The 15,044-nt window shown below is 53.7% G+C and overlaps 2 protein-coding genes and 1 long non-coding RNA gene across 3 annotated transcripts; 1 reads left to right on the forward strand and 2 right to left on the reverse strand.

Moving 5' to 3' along the window:
• Positions 1–2,281: 2,281 nt before the first annotated feature.
• On the reverse strand, positions 2,282–4,857 carry LOC117863682 (uncharacterized). The gene is made up of 3 exons (XR_004642281.2): positions 4,154–4,857; positions 3,319–3,409; positions 2,282–3,224 (listed from the first exon to the last, which is right to left on the reverse strand). It is a non-coding gene; the product is annotated as an uncharacterized lncRNA (long non-coding RNA).
• A 356-nt stretch (positions 4,858–5,213) lies between these two features.
• LOC117863124 (auxin response factor 8) lies at positions 5,214–7,874 on the forward strand. Its single transcript, XM_034746725.2, has 3 exons — positions 5,214–6,437; positions 6,532–7,472; positions 7,566–7,874. Exons 1-3 carry the CDS (start codon positions 5,358–5,360, stop codon positions 7,633–7,635), a joined length of 2,091 nt encoding a protein of 696 aa, XP_034602616.1. The 5' UTR covers positions 5,214–5,357; the 3' UTR covers positions 7,636–7,874.
• A 5,488-nt stretch (positions 7,875–13,362) lies between these two features.
• On the reverse strand, positions 13,363–14,365 carry LOC140222945 (ubiquitin-like protein 5). Its single transcript, XM_072294157.1, has 2 exons — positions 13,914–14,365; positions 13,363–13,728 (listed from the first exon to the last, which is right to left on the reverse strand). The coding sequence occupies exon 1, from the start codon at positions 14,138–14,140 to the stop codon at positions 13,919–13,921; it is 222 nt and encodes a 73-aa protein (XP_072150258.1). The 5' UTR covers positions 14,141–14,365; the 3' UTR covers positions 13,363–13,728; positions 13,914–13,918.
• Positions 14,366–15,044: the final 679 nt, after the last annotated feature.

The following is a 15,044-nucleotide window of genomic DNA, read 5'->3' on the forward strand; positions in this document are numbered from 1 at the left end:
ACGATCCACTCATGACATCATTTTTATCCCCTTCCCCATCAGGAACGCACTGACGCGGTACAAGCGATCGCATACGCGAACATTTGCAGCAACTGTTTTTATCCGGTGTGGCGGATGAGGTCCAAGGGGACGGTGGTGTGACGCGCTGCGGCACTGACCCAGCGCACACCGCGTGTAGGCGCAAGGCTACAAGCGCGATGGGGGCAGAACAGACCAGGCCGGCAGCGGCAGGTAGGGCCACCGGCCAGAGGGAGCCAAAGCTCCGGCGACAGAACTGGGCAGCACCCTGTCCTGCTCCTGTGTTAATGGTGAGCCTGCGCGCCCACCCCCAGGGGCCAGGGTGCATGCACTGGCTGGCAAACAAAACCCCTGCGAGCTCGCCTGTCCGAATCTACGACATCAATCTGGCAGATGCTCCGTGTCTCAAAAAAGACGCCTTTTTTCCAGCGTCTGTTGCCCCATCGATCATATCCTCTTCTTGATCTCTTCAGGGTATGTAGCGCAATGAAAAAGGCTCGAGAGGGAGCAAGACGACGACGATCTGGAGAGCGAAGTGCCAACCAACGGACAGGGGTAAATAAGGGCCGAGTCTTGTTGAACAAAAAAATAAGGGCCGGGGAATTGTTTTACGTCTCCCTTTTCTATTTTCTGCTCATCACGTCACATGAGGCAGTTGGATTATTTTAGACCCTCCCGGGGTTTTATTAAGACACGGGCGACTGGTGTTCCTGCTGCGGTGTTCAAGTTACGTCACGTTCACACGGGGGGAAGAAGCGCTCGGCACCGGTCGTTGCGTCCCTTTGCCCAAGAGCAGCAGTTGAGCTGTTAGATGAGCAGGAGATACGATGCAGACTTATCGTATCATATCTCGTACTAGTGAAGACACTATAATCTGTCCACTAAAAAAACGGCAATAATAAGCAGCGAATTCGCCTTCGTTTCCCACCAAGATTTGCCCGCGAGGTAGAGGCGTTTTGGCCACCAAGATCACCGGCGCGCACATTCCTTTCCGATTTGCGTTACTACTACGATCCGAGCACGAACAGTGGGTGGATCGGAGGCGGGCGGGCCCCGGCGGCAGCAGAAGGCGACGCCGACTGCCCGCGGCACGCATCGCCGGCGACAAAAGGAGAAATGGAAGGACGCCCATCCGCGCGCGCGTGACGAGGCGCGGGCGCACGCCTGCCTCGCCTTGGCTTTGGCTCGACCCGGCGCGGCCCCGTCCCCGGCGCACGTCAGCGGCGTCTCCGCGCCGTGCCTGCCCGCCCGCCTTGTCTGGTTGCTGTCCACAGACCCCCACGGGCCCCGCCGCTCGCTGGTATCGGGCCCTCCTCGCTCCTGTGGCTGCTGGCTTCGTCCACGGCTCCGCCACACACCTCGCCGCCGCCGCCGCCGAGCCGCGTGGGCTCGTGAGGCGCGCGGGCGCGCACGCTAGCGCAAGCGGGGCCGGGCCTCCCTCCTCCGTTGCTGACGGCGCCGGTACGGGATCCGCCGCTCGCGACGGTGGTAGGAAACTAGGAACTAGGAACCCGGTATAGCTGGGCCAAGGGGGGAAACGGGTTGACTCGCCACATGCCTGTGATTGGGGATTTTCCAGTGAAACGAATAAACATCATGCAAGGGGTCCTCGGATAAAGAAAAGAAAGCAGATCTCGCGGAAGGGAAAGTATGTGTCGCGCGCGTCATGTGGAAGACACGGCAACTCTGAAACCTTTTTATGATGAGCATGTTGCATTATCAAAGTCAATGCATCCTTTTAAGTTCTTTCCACCATGAGTTTTTTTTTTAGCAGCCACCCGACTTGTTAAACTGTCACCACATCACCCCGTCGACCCGGCCTGTCCCTCTGTGCTTGTGCTTGCCGCAAGGAAATGACGCAAGGGCATCCATCTAATCTAAACATAATGTACTTGACCTTGAACAACCGCTCCATTTAGATGGAAGAAGACGTACTCGGCCGGTCTTAAACAAGCATCCTAGGTTCCAAATGGAGTGTCGCGTTAACAATGTCCGGTGGCAAAGTGAAGCAAACGACGTTTCAAGCAACGTAAAAGCAAACGATGGATCGGATCATAGGAAATTAAACGAATTTCATGTACGGTTGCCGGTCAAATAAGACCATGAATTTATACTGCAATAGCAATGCCTGGTACCAACCGTGGCAAATTTTTTATACTGCAATAGCAGGCACAACTTCACACACGTTGACACGACAAGCCTATGTTCAATCTATTCACACCAGAAAGCACAAGTAAACTCTGAATGAGCAGTAAAGTTGAGATAGCAAAATATTTGTGTTTGATACACCCCGCTAAAATTTAGCACCTGTCACATCGAATGTTTAGATGCTAAATAGAAGTATTAAACATAGGTTAATTACAAAACTAATTGCACAAATGAAGTCTAATTCGCAAGACGCATCTATTAAGCCTAATTAGTCCATGATTTGACCATGTGGTGCTACAGTAACCATTTGCTAATGATGGATTAATTAGGCTTAATAGATTCGTCTTACGAATTAGCACAGGGGTTCTGCAATTAGTTTTGTAATTAGCTCATATTTATTCCTCCTAATTAGCATCCGAATATCCAATGTGACACTGCTAAAGTTTAGCACCTAGTATCCAAACACCTCCAGATAGTCTAGATATTTAGATAGACCGGTACACCACGGGTTCACAGCATGACAGACCAGATATAGATAGTCCAGTACCAAATAAACTAAGGGGGTGTGCTAAAGTTTATTGGATACCTCGTACTAAAGTTTAGCACCTGTCACATCGGATGTTTGGATGCTAATTAAGAGTATTAAATATAGGTTAATCACAAAACTAATTACACAGATGGAGTCTAATTCGCGAGACGAATCTATTAAACCTAATTAGTCCATGATTTGACAATGTGGTGCTACAGTAACTATTTGCTAATGACGGATTAATTAGGCTTAATAGATTCACCTCGTGAATTAGCATAGGGGTTCTGCAATTAGTTTTATAATTAGCTCATGTTTAGTCCTCCTAATTAGCATCCGAACATCTGATGTGACACTACTAAAGTTTAGCACTCAGTATCCAAACACCCCCTAAAATATCCGTCTAAATAAACTAGATAGGTCCAAATAAACTAAAATAGAACTGTACTTTATAAAGCTGATTAAATTCAGCTTACATCCAAAGCGAGCTCAAGCTGCCATATCAAGATCCTTAGGTAACTCCATCAAGAGCCTGGCAAGGATACACCATCAGTAAGTTCTCTGAATTTTACAACCTCAGTAAACTAACTTTAACTAAGTAAATTCAGATATATATATTAACATACCTTAAGTTTATTCAGCAAATAATTTCTTCTTCAAAAACTTCATTGTACTGCATGATCAGCCTGACATTAGTCCTAACTGCAGTCTGAAGTTCTAATTTACCTCGCATAAATAGTTTCATAAAAAAGTGAGATGCAAGCCATTGACACACAGCAAAAGCAAAGAGTAACAACTATAACAAGCCAAGAACTGTAAGAAAGGTGCGACGGCCTTGTTTACTTCCCAAGTTGGGAGTTGCAAAATTGGCATTTTACCATAAATGCGACACTGTAGCGTTTCGTTTGTATTTGTGAATTATTGTCCAAATATTGACTAATTAGGCTCAAAAGATTCGTCTCGCAAAGTACAACAAAACTGTGCAATTAGTTTTTGATTTCGTCTACATTTAGTACTCCATGCATGTACCGCAAGTTTGATGTGATGGGGAATCTTCTTTTTGCATAGTGTCAAAGTTGGGAGTTTGGAGGGAAGTAAACAAGGGCCATATGACTACAAAGACCTAGTGACTCCACAAGAAGTAATTTGTCCTGTTAGTTGAGTCTGCATATCACGTGTAAAACTGAACTTCAGAGTGTCTTCTTGATGACCAGTGAACAATAGGACTAAGTTCTAATTTCAGTTCTGCCTCAAAACATACACAAGGGGATACTATTTATCTATGACAAGAATGAACTTGAACATGCACGACAATAATTTGAATGCAAGCATTTTGGGGGCCAAGCGATTTGAGGTCTCCAGCAAGCATTTTGCAATCTCAGAAAATGAATCGGTTCTAATTTGAATGTAATCTCTGATTTTTCAGAGCAAATTCAGAATACATTGACAATAATTTCTTACCATGTCGTTGGATCCAAAGCTTGAGGATTCATCCATGAATGAGACATCGGACTACCACCTTGGCCTCAGCAAGCTCCATGAGGTTGAATCGCTGGTGGAAAACGGCTGATTGAGGTGGGGACACCAGTGAAGCAGGACCCGGGCTGAAAGGGGGCAGCACCTTCCGCCGTTCCTGCACCCTGCAGCTCCGCCATGGCTGCCGTGCTGCATTTGCCCTTCTCTGCAGTGCCGCTGCCACGCCATTGTCCCTCGACGCAGCAGCCGTGGCCTTCCGCTCCCGTGCCGATGCTGGCCCCTTCCGCTCCCGAGCCAACCTCACACCCTTCCGCGCCAAATCTCCGGGAAGCCTCGCCGCACAAGATCACTCTGCGCCATCGTCTCTAGGAACTGGCCGTACAACGGAGCGCGAGCGGGCGATTCAACCTGGGAGCACGAGCTCCTACCGTCCTCTCATGAGGCGACGACGCCATCCTCTCCCTTCGTTAAATGATCGCCACGTCATATGAATTTGTCAGCATGTCTACAAATAGACGAGCTGCAGACGGCCGTTGTACATACCCTTAGCGTAGCACTCTGATTCTTAGCATCCTACCGTTCATTTCATGTATATCTAACCGCTAAAGCCGGCACACCTTATAAATATATCTAACGTTAGAAATCTTGGCGTACTAGCGGAGCACCTCACTTCTTGGCATCCTGCCACTCATTTCCAGATATCGAACTTTTTTTTGAGACGGAGGTTGAGATGTCAAGCATTATTTTCTCCTTTTTGAGTGGATACGAAGCATTTATGTGAGATCCCGTTCCACACTTGCACGGACCAAAAACCCCACAACACCGATCGGTGTTCCTCACGGGAGTTCCTCGATCACCATGCACCAAGCCCGCAACAGCACGCACCGAAACTCACGGGCTTCACACCCTGTCACACGTGATGCAGCTCCACGCGCCGCTCAACAACTGGATCTCGACGCTGTCCCCTACACGAGCCCCTTCACGCTATCCCGGCGCCCTGTCTCCCACTTCCCGCTCGCCGAACGGGGCACTTATAAGCCGGAACGGGGTCGGTTTACTCCTGCTCGTTACCGTGAGAACAGGCGCCAGTTACACACGACACCGACCCGCCCGTCTTCGTCTCCTCCACCTCCGTACCCCGCTCAGCCTCCTCCACCGGCTCTCCCTCGCCGCGGTGCGTGCGTCCCCGATGATCACGTTCGCAGACCTGACGGAGCCGGCCGCGGCCGGCGCCGACCGATGCGTGGACCGGCAGCTGTGGCTGGCCTGCGCGGGCGGGATGTGCACCGTGCCTCCCGTGGGCGCCAGCGTCTACTACTTCCCGCAGGGCCACGCGGAGCATGCGCTCGGCCTCGCCGGTGCGGCCGACCTCTCCGCGGCTCGCATCCCGGCGCTGGTCCCCTGCCGCGTCGCCGCCGTGCGATACATGGCCGACCAGGACACCGACGAGGTCTTCGCCAGGATCCGCCTCGTCCCGCTCCGCGCCGGGGAGGCGGACGCCGGCCTCGAGGACGACCCCGCCGCGGACGACGAGCAGGAGAAGCCGGCGTCGTTCGCCAAGACGCTGACGCAGTCCGACGCCAACAACGGCGGCGGCTTCTCCGTGCCGAGGTACTGCGCGGAGACCATCTTCCCGCGGCTCGACTACGCCGCCGACCCGCCTGTGCAGACCGTCGTCGCCAAGGACGTGCACGGGGCCGCGTGGAAGTTCCGCCACATCTACCGTGGCACGCCGCGCCGGCACCTGCTCACCACGGGGTGGAGCACGTTCGTCAACCAGAAGAAGCTCGTCGCGGGCGACTCCATCGTGTTCCTCCGCGGCGACGGCGGGGACCTCCACGTCGGCATCCGCCGCGCCAAGCGTGGGTTCTGCGGCGCCGGCGGGGGCGGGGGCGGAGGCGAGGAAGCACTCCCGATGCCCGGGTGGGACCACTACGCGGGCATGATGCGAGGCAATGTGAGCCCGTGCGGGTCCGCCAAGGCGCGGGGCAAGGTCCGCCCGGAAGACGTGGCTGAGGCAGCGAGGCTGGCGAGCGCCGGCCAGCCGTTCGAGGTGGTGTACTACCCGCGCGCGAGCACGCCGGAGTTCTGCGTGCGCGTCGCGTCGGTCCGCGCGGCGATGCGGGTTCAGTGGTCGCCGGGGATGCGGTTCAAGATGGCGTTCGAGACCGAGGACTCCACCCGGATCAGCTGGTTCATGGGCACCGTCGCCGGCGTCCAGGTCGCTGACCCCATCCGCTGGCCTCAGTCGCCATGGCGCCTCCTTCAGGTACGCAGCAGCTACCACTTCTCAGCTACTCCAACACAAATCTTTAGCGCTCGGTGCTCACTGCTCAGCTGTTGAATTGGCGACCGCGCTGCAGGTGACCTGGGACGAGCCGGACCTCCTGCAGAACGTGAAGCGGGTGAGCCCGTGGCTGGTGGAGCTCGTCTCGAGCATTCCGGCCATCCACCTCGCCTCCTTCTCGCCGCCGCGGAAGAAGCCACGCATCCCGGCGTACCCGGAGTTCCCCTTCGAGGGACAGCTCCTCAACCCGGCATTCCCGCCCACCCCACTGTCGCACGGCCACCACGGCCACCACTACCTCCACACCCACCCGTCCTTCTTCCCGTTCCCGGACGGCAGTGCTCCTGCAGCCATACAGGGAGCCAGGCATGCGCAATTTGTTCCACCTTTATCAGATCTCCACCTTACCCACCTGCAGTCGAGCCTGCTGTACCCCGGCCTCCGCCGTCCCGATCACGTCGGTCGGGCGGCTCCCATCCCGGCAAGAATCAGCACCGACCTGACCATCGGCGGCGCGCCGGCGCGCGACGACATGTCGTGCGCGCTGTCCATCGGCGCCGACAAGAAGCAGCCCGGCGGCGCCAAGCCGGCGGGGCTAGTGCTGTTCGGGCGAACCATACTGACCGAGCAGCAGATGAGCCTCAGCGGCTCCGCCGGCGCGACCTCTCCGGCGGCGACCGGGAACGGCTACATGAACTGGAACGCCGACAAGGGCCCCAACGCCTCGGAGGGCTCGGGCTCCGGCGTCATCCAGAACAGCCCGACCAAGAACGCGTCGTCGTCGGAGCGGCCTCCGTGGTTCACCGAGCTTGCCGGGCTGGAGCCCGGGCAGTGCAAGGTGTTCGTCGAGTCCGACACGGTCGGCCGCAACCTCGACCTCTCGGCGCTGGGATCGTTCGACGAGCTCTACGGCCGCCTGTCCGAGATGTTCTGTATCGACAGCGCGGAGCTGCGGAGCCGCGTGCTCTACCGCGGCGCCGCCGGCGACGTGAAGCACGCCGGCGATGAGCCGTTCAGGTAAAAATCACATCGACATGCTTTTGAATTCGACAACTGATACTACAATGTAAAGGATCATACGTGCTGATGCACATTGCCCTGCCATTTCAGCGTTTTCGTCAAGTCGGCACGGAGGATCACCATTCTAACCGACGCTGGGAGCGACAACCTAGGGAGCTAAACGAGGAGCAGTAAAACCAATCCCAGCCGCGAGCATTCTGTTATTGGTACTGCTAGCATGTACAGGTGAACCCGCGAGGTTTTGTTCATCTCCGTTAGATTCCAGCTCTGAAGAGAGATCTCCCCGTGGCAGCTCGTAAGCAATGCCACAATCATTAGGCACTTCTCCCCTTCTCTCTCCCCAGTGTATCCCTATCAAATGTAAAACGTGGGGGTAACCCTAGTACTCATCTTGCTCCATCTCTGTGTATCCTTGGCCATTCCGATGCACGTATTGGCTCGATCACATGATGGAACGGTTTGCAAACCCTGTGACCACTCATCGGCGCGTTGAATGCCCCTTGCATCTGAGGTCTGAGCGGGAGCGGCATCAATGTGCTGGTGCTGCAGCTGCCGGCATCACTGCTCTCTGCTCCGCGGCCTCAAGCTCCAGGCAGCTTGGTTGTTCTCTAGCCTGCCCGTGCAGCCGTGCTGCACTGCAGCCTGCCCTGCCGGGCTGTCCTGCCTGATGATGGTGGTGAGTGAGGTGAGGTCACCCAAGAGATCGCGGAGCATCGTGCCGCGTATCCCGCTGCCTTTCGGGGGCATGAATGCTCCAGTCCACAGCCCAGGGTGCCTGCCCGCGCGCCCAGCCGGGGAAATAATTGCCATGTCTGGTTTGCCTAGCTGAAAATGGGATAGGCCTGGCCCTGCCCGGGTGGCCCTGCTACCCGAGGCCGACGCCACACAGCGCAGCGCCCGGATCAGCTCGCGACTCCGCTTGGTGCTGCCTCACATGCGCGTCGCCGTCGGTCCACCGCGCCCTGACGCCGAGCTCCGTCGTTGCCTTGCGCCAGTCCGTTGTATCCTTACTCCCCCCATTGCTACATGGGGCCTTGGACGCTTGCCCGGCTGTTGCTGTCGCCCATTATCACCGCGCTCGCGGCCGAGAGCGAGATCTGCTAAGATGTCGTCAATGCGAGCTGGAGACCGAGATAGGAGAGGACGGGAGACCATATCTTCTTCTCCCCGAGTCGTTTTACTGGACCGATGGTGGTCGCGACGCGCGGTCCCTCACCAGCTTTGTTCGGTTGCGGGTTTCTGCTTCGTACGGCTGGCAGCGCTTTGTCGTCGGAGTGGAGGGAGGGAGATGCAGTGCCCGGCGCCCCGGCGGAATCATTTCCGGCCGCGGTCGCGGTCGCAGTCACGGGGCGTTTGTCCCCGTGCGCAGCTGCTGCGCTGGGAGAATGTTGCGCCCGCGCATGACAGGGAGAGGGGAGGGTGCTAGATGGGGGTGAGATTGTGAGCGTGTGGCCGCGGCCGCACGCTCGGGCTCGCCGGAGGCGTCGCTGTCCCTGCGCTGCGTTTCGCGCGACGGTGCCGTGAGCGTGCCGCGTGGTGAGTCAGACGGATGCGCATGTTTAACTACACAGATTAATGATGGCGGCGTTTGGTAAAAAGGATTTTTTGAACAGGCGTGCTTGCTTGATAGTAAAAGGATTGGACAGGGCCTTTCTGGAATTGGCAACGATCAATCGTGCGAGAACAGTGTCGAGTCAAAGGACAGGCTCTGGCACTGCTGGTTTTGGGACCCTGAGATGCCGCGGCAAGTTGCCATGCTCGGTCAGTGCCGCGCGGGAGCTGGGAATTTCTCAGCACCGTCTTAATTGTGCTGCATGTTATTGGGATCGTCGGAACCTGCCTGTCGAAGCGTACGGGGGGATTAGCTTAAGACACTTGGGCTTCTTTTCTAATGTGGGGGGTTGTACTAGATCTGATGCGTGACCGACCAAGTCTAGCTTTAATTTGGGGGCCAAGTCTTTGCTAAAACCACGTTGTCCACTTGATTGGTCGCCTGGAAAAATCATTAATGCTCTGAAAGTCAGAATTTTGCCTGTGGTCGACGCGCCGATAATTGCACCGTCGCAGAGCGAAACATTTCTCCACCTTTGCTGGTAGTGCCGTTTGCTGGATTTCAGAGTTCGTGTGTGGCGATCGGAATCGGATCATGGGCTGCGCACTGATCCGTGACACCTTTCCGCAGCCTTTTCGCCTAGCTTCAGATGTCCATGATTGCGGCTGGCTTGTCGGCGGCCGCGGCACGGCCACAAGCTCAGCCCCTTTGGCCTTTCCCCTTTTCACCTTCTCGGAAAAGGAATGGAGGCGCCAGCATCTGGTGACTCATCCTGGTCCGTTTCAAAAGGAAAAATCATACCGACAGGCGACTGACGCCACCCTCCAGGCTCGTTGTGTGGTCTACTACCCGTGTCGCGACTCGCGAGTGCAACTGCTGGTAGCTCGACAAGTACAGCACGCTTTAAACAAGGCGGGCGACGCATGGCATGTGTAGTTGTGTATGGGCGGCATCGTAGCATGGCGCCATGGCGACCGCCAGAGCCCAGAGCAGAGCGTCTGAGCTGCCAAGCTAGCTGCGGCACCACGCACAGTGCTGAGATTGCGTAGCAGCTAGCTGGGCACATACGATTCTGAATTCAGCCGTGTCGTGATGCACGGTGAAGGGAGGCAGGGGCGCAGGGCGCCCCACTAGTCTAGGGCATTTGCGCCTTGTGGCAATGCTCGCCTAGACGGACCAGTGGACCACCACCCTTCACCCCCAGGCATGGCCCTGCCTGGCCTCGTCTCTCGTCTTTGCTTCTGTGATCACGCGACGGGTCGTTTGACCGTTAAGGCATGGGGCGTACAAATCCGGAAGCCACGCGAAAATGCTCCAGGAGGAATTGTGGGGCGAGGAGGGAGGGGATGCATGGATTTTTTTTTAATTTTAACCTTTTTAAAGTAATATTTTAAAAATAATCCCTCCGGACAAATATTTCCATCTCATGACCCTTTTGATCGTGCCGGTCCGCGTGGTACGACAGAATAACATTGTCGCGCCACATACACCGGCGTGACAAACCTGCCACGCTGATGGGGAGGTGAGGTGGATTCCTCTTGTGACGCCACATGTAGTGGAGCGATAATGTAGTTTTCGCCAATTTGGGTGGCGCAACGAGAGGCGTCCAATTTAATTTACCCATTTTGCACTATCCAAATAAAATAGTATTTGAACTTTAAATATTATGAAACTTAACATGTGCAATGTATAATGTGTATACATTCCGTTTTAGTAATATGCACAAAGCTAAGTGCTGCATATTGTGAAATTTATAATTTCAAAGTAGACTATTTATTATCCCTCTATCCCATTTAGCTCCGGTTAAAACTTAACTACTTTGGACCATATCAATGAAATGGTATTTGAACTTTAAATACCACGGAACTTGGCACGCGTAGTGTGAACATTCCATTTTAGCAACGTACCCAAGGTCAAATGCTATATATTTTGAAATATATAATTTCAAAGTAAGCTATGTATCATCCTATATCCTTAAAAGGGCGTTAAAAAATAATTCCACTTCATCTCTTTTCAACTTCAATTTAATTATTTAGTTAGTTCTAAATATTTTCAAACACTAATAAGGCTACATCATAAAATATATGTGTTTCTTTTAACTATATTCAGGTCAATTATTATACAATTAATCTTATTTGATTTTTAAATTAGATCAACGGATATGAAGTAATCTTATCCGTGGTATTTAAAGTTCAAATACTATTTCATTGATATGGTCCAAAGTAGTTAAGTTTTAACCGGAGCCCTAAGTGGGATGGAGGGATAATAAATAGCCTATTTTGAAATTATAAATTTCATAATATGCGGCGCTTAGCCTCGTGCATATTACTAAAAACGGAATGTTTACATCTTATACGTTGCACATGCCAAGTTTCATAATGTTTAATGTTCAAATAATATTTTATTTGGATGTTCAAAGTGAGTAAGTTAAATTGGACGCCTCTCGTCGCACGGCACGACAAGAGAATCCACCTCACCTCCCTCGGCCGGCGTGGCAGATTTGTCACGTCGCGCCACGCGGACCGGCACGAACAAGAGGTCATGAGATGGAAATATTAGTATGGAGGGGTTATTTTAAAAATATTATTTGAAAAGGTTAAAATTAAAAAAAATCGGGTGCATGGCGCATTGGCGCCGGAGCGGAGCAGCCTGGCAGTCTGCCAGCAGCGATCAGGACGGTCGCGGCACCCTGATCCGGTGAACCTGAAGCGCGGAGCGGTGGGAAGAGTCAGCGGCGGCAGCGGGGTTAATGAGGTCAGAGCGCGGCAAATGAAGCGAGAGCACACCCTTCCGTGTTCCGTCCCCGTTGCGGTGGGCACGGCCGCACGGCGTGGCACGCTGCAACATGCCGCCCTGCCCCCCGGCCCCGCTCGCCTGCCTGTCTCCCTGCCCTGCGTTAGCGCCACCGCGGGCTCCACGCATCGCATAATTGCAGGTGCCATTTGTTTAGTAGTGGTAGTAGTAGAGTATGATAGCGCAGAGATCGAGAACGCAACAATGCGCGCCCGTCCGTCCGTGCGGGTGATTCCTCCGCGGTGACGGCAGCGCCGGCCGCCGCGGGGCACCGCCGGCGGCCACTTGCGTGCTCACCTTTTTGCCTTTCGAGATGGCACATGGCAGCCTTCCCGCGCGGCCTTCAGGTAGCAGCATGCTACGTGAGGATGATGAAATGAAACTGAGACGAAGGAAGAACTGAAAAGAAGTGGGGATTCATCTGAGAAAATGAATTCGTTAAACAACATGACGCTGACATGTTTCGAACTTTAAGCGTTTTTGCGACAAGCATGGGCTGCATACTGAGTTACTGACTACGTACTAGTGAGAAACTTCAACGGACAAGGCCCTCCTCCCGTGATCACGTCACGTCCTCCTCGAGACAGACGCGGAGCACAGTGGAATACAGACTCGTCTCACGTGCGTACGCGTCCGAAACAAGAAACGCCACCAAATTTCCCGCTATTAGTACTCGCAACTCGCACGGCAGCCAATAACGCGAGAAAGAAAATCTCCTTGCTTTCAGTGCCCAGGGCAAGGCAAAGCACACACAGCCACAGCTGCCCGGGGAGGCAGCATAATCAATCGGCGATGTGACCCCAATCCCGACGCCTGCCCTGTCTGCCCGCCCGCCATACCGGGTTAATTTTCTTCCAGATGAGGCTAGGTTTTGGCCCCGCTAGTTTCGTCACGTCTGTTTGACCCGCCGGCCGGGACGGGCTAGCTCGCCGCGCCGGCCAGCGAAACCCGCCGGCACTTTCTCCCGTGCCGGCTTTCCGGGGTTTTGTGTTCCCGGGGACGGCGTCTCTTGTGGTTTGTTTTTGAGGTTCCGCACGGTCAAAGCTTCGCCTCGGTTTGGATTTTAATTGGACCGTTGGATGGCGACATGGACTTGTGTGGGGGCAGGGTGGAGTGGAATGGAGAGGTCTATTCCTTTCCTGTTGAGCTGTGCGTCCACGAGCGCCCTCGGGCATCGGTGCTCTCTCCACTGCTGTCGTGCGGAGTCGCGGGATCAGGGAGGTGGTCAATCCACGGAGGAATCCCAGGTTTGCTGGGCATGTGTTTGGTGTGCCTGTGGCTGACTGGTGGGGCCGCGCAACAGCAATGATTGATGATTAATACTAACTCACCCATGAGCTCTGGTGAGTGGATTGGAGTACTGTCTACTGAGTTACTGTTCTCAGTGTCACCAGGCGGTGTGGTTCTGCGGAGTGCCGATGAACACATAGGTAGGGACGTAGGGTCCCGAGGTGGCGCCGTGGCGGAGCTTCAAAGGAGCTGGGAGTGCACTGCCAAGCGCTGTAGTAGAGCAATTCTTCGCAGAAAAAAAATACTGAGCAATTTGTATAACACACGAAGGCGTGGCTTCAGTTCATTTTTTGTGAAAACTTTCAGTTCAAAACTGGGCAAAATGGAAACATCGATGGCTTACGAGTGGGCACCAAAGATGGGGCTGGGAATTCGGCCTGCTGTAAGAGGCCCTATATGGGCTGGGTATAGTACTGAAATCCTCCTTATTGACTGGGCCAGCAGTTTTATAGGCCGGGCCTAAAAGGCAACTCATCAAAACAAAATCTTTCAATAAAAAGCGGACCATGAACTCGTCTTAGGATGACACTTTCCCCATCTCGCCAAGCTAGATCATGAACAATCATCCATTTTCCTTTACGAGTGTTCTTGTACGATCCTTCTTCGTATCCAGGAAGCCTTCGGCCCGATTAAAAAACATGCAGAAATCAGAAATAACTTGAACAACGAAGCGATTGGAGACGGAAGAATCCATCAATAAGCAGCAAATTAAGATTAGAAAATTAGAAACTTATGAGAGGAACGATGATCCGGCGATCCCTAACCCTTCGGATCGGTCCGGATCGAGGAGATCGCTGCCATACTAGTACTAGTTGTAGTAGAGCTCGAGCCCCATGCCGTCGTGGATCTCGTAGTCGGCGAGGGTGATGTGGTCCTTGTAGATGGTGTACCACTTCTGGATCCGGATCTTCTCGGCGCGCGTGCCCGTCTGCGCCGCCACCAGCCGCTTGAGGTCGCCGATGGTGTCGTCCTCGTTGCACTTGACGCGCACCTTCTTCCCCAGCCGGTCGTTCAGCACCACCTCGATCATCTTCGAGCCCCAGGCCCTCCTCCTCCCAGCAGCAGCAGCCGACGGCGACGGAGAGGAGACGTGCGTTTCGCGATAGATGCCGCCGAGCGATCGTGGAGTTCTTATCAGGGGCTGGTAGGTCGGTTCGCTCGGGCCTCGGCTCAGCGCTGCCGTGTCAAACTGCGTTCCGGCTCTGCCCGGTTGTCCTCAACTGCTACGCGGATTATTCTTTCTTTCTTTTGCTCTCTTACCGTATTCCGCACGGATTCTCACCGCCTCGGAATAGAAAATCCCGCGTGCCTTCGAAAACGAAGGCGTGTTTTTATCACAGCATCGTCATCTCCGTCCGTACCGAGGGAACCTGCTGCGAAACAGGGGAAACGATCCATTCCAAATGGACCTGGACACCTGGTGATGGTGGCATCAACACTATCATGGCGTTCTCGGTTTGGGCCAAAACAAGATGGGTACGGCCCAGTTTTTATTGTTTTATACACATGGTGCCCGTTTGGCCTACACACGGATGGCATTACACTATTATTCTACTTGATCTTGTCATCAATGTCTAAAGGCGTGTCTCTGTATTTGTCGTGGAGGGCACCAATGTTTCACCGAGATACTTATATGTCAATTTTGTTTATAATTACTTATATGTCACTTGATCACCAAATACTCCAGCACATATCTACATTATGGCTTACATATTTAAAGGGAATGGGCCAATAAATCTTTGAGACTAATGAAGTTTCAGGTGTCTCGCTATCGACAGATGCATCGCTCTCACACGCACCTGTATTGTTGGGCCGGAAACTCAAATCCAAGTACCTAGCCTTCATCTTAGAACCCAACTAATTGAACTATGATGAGCTCGCGCGACAAATTGTTTTATGATAAGGCAGAAAAGAAAACAATAACGTACAAGTTC

Source organism: Setaria viridis, chromosome 1, assembly GCF_005286985.2.
Source record: "Setaria viridis chromosome 1, Setaria_viridis_v4.0, whole genome shotgun sequence".
Classification (NCBI taxonomy): Eukaryota; Viridiplantae; Streptophyta; class Magnoliopsida; order Poales; family Poaceae; genus Setaria; species Setaria viridis.

Bases quoted from the DNA above. Each gene is read 5' to 3' on its own strand.
- LOC140222945 (XM_072294157.1), bottom strand. From the start codon at position 14,140: ATGATCGAGGTGGTGCTGAACGACCGGCTGGGGAAGAAGGTGCGCGTC.
- LOC117863124 (XM_034746725.2), top strand. From the start codon at position 5,358: ATGATCACGTTCGCAGACCTGACGGAGCCGGCCGCGGCCGGCGCCGAC. The intron at 6,438-6,531 runs GTACGCAGCAGC...ACCGCGCTGCAG, and splicing joins CGCCATGGCGCCTCCTTCAG to GTGACCTGGGACGAGCCGGA. The intron at 7,473-7,565 runs GTAAAAATCACA...CTGCCATTTCAG, and splicing joins GCCGGCGATGAGCCGTTCAG to CGTTTTCGTCAAGTCGGCAC.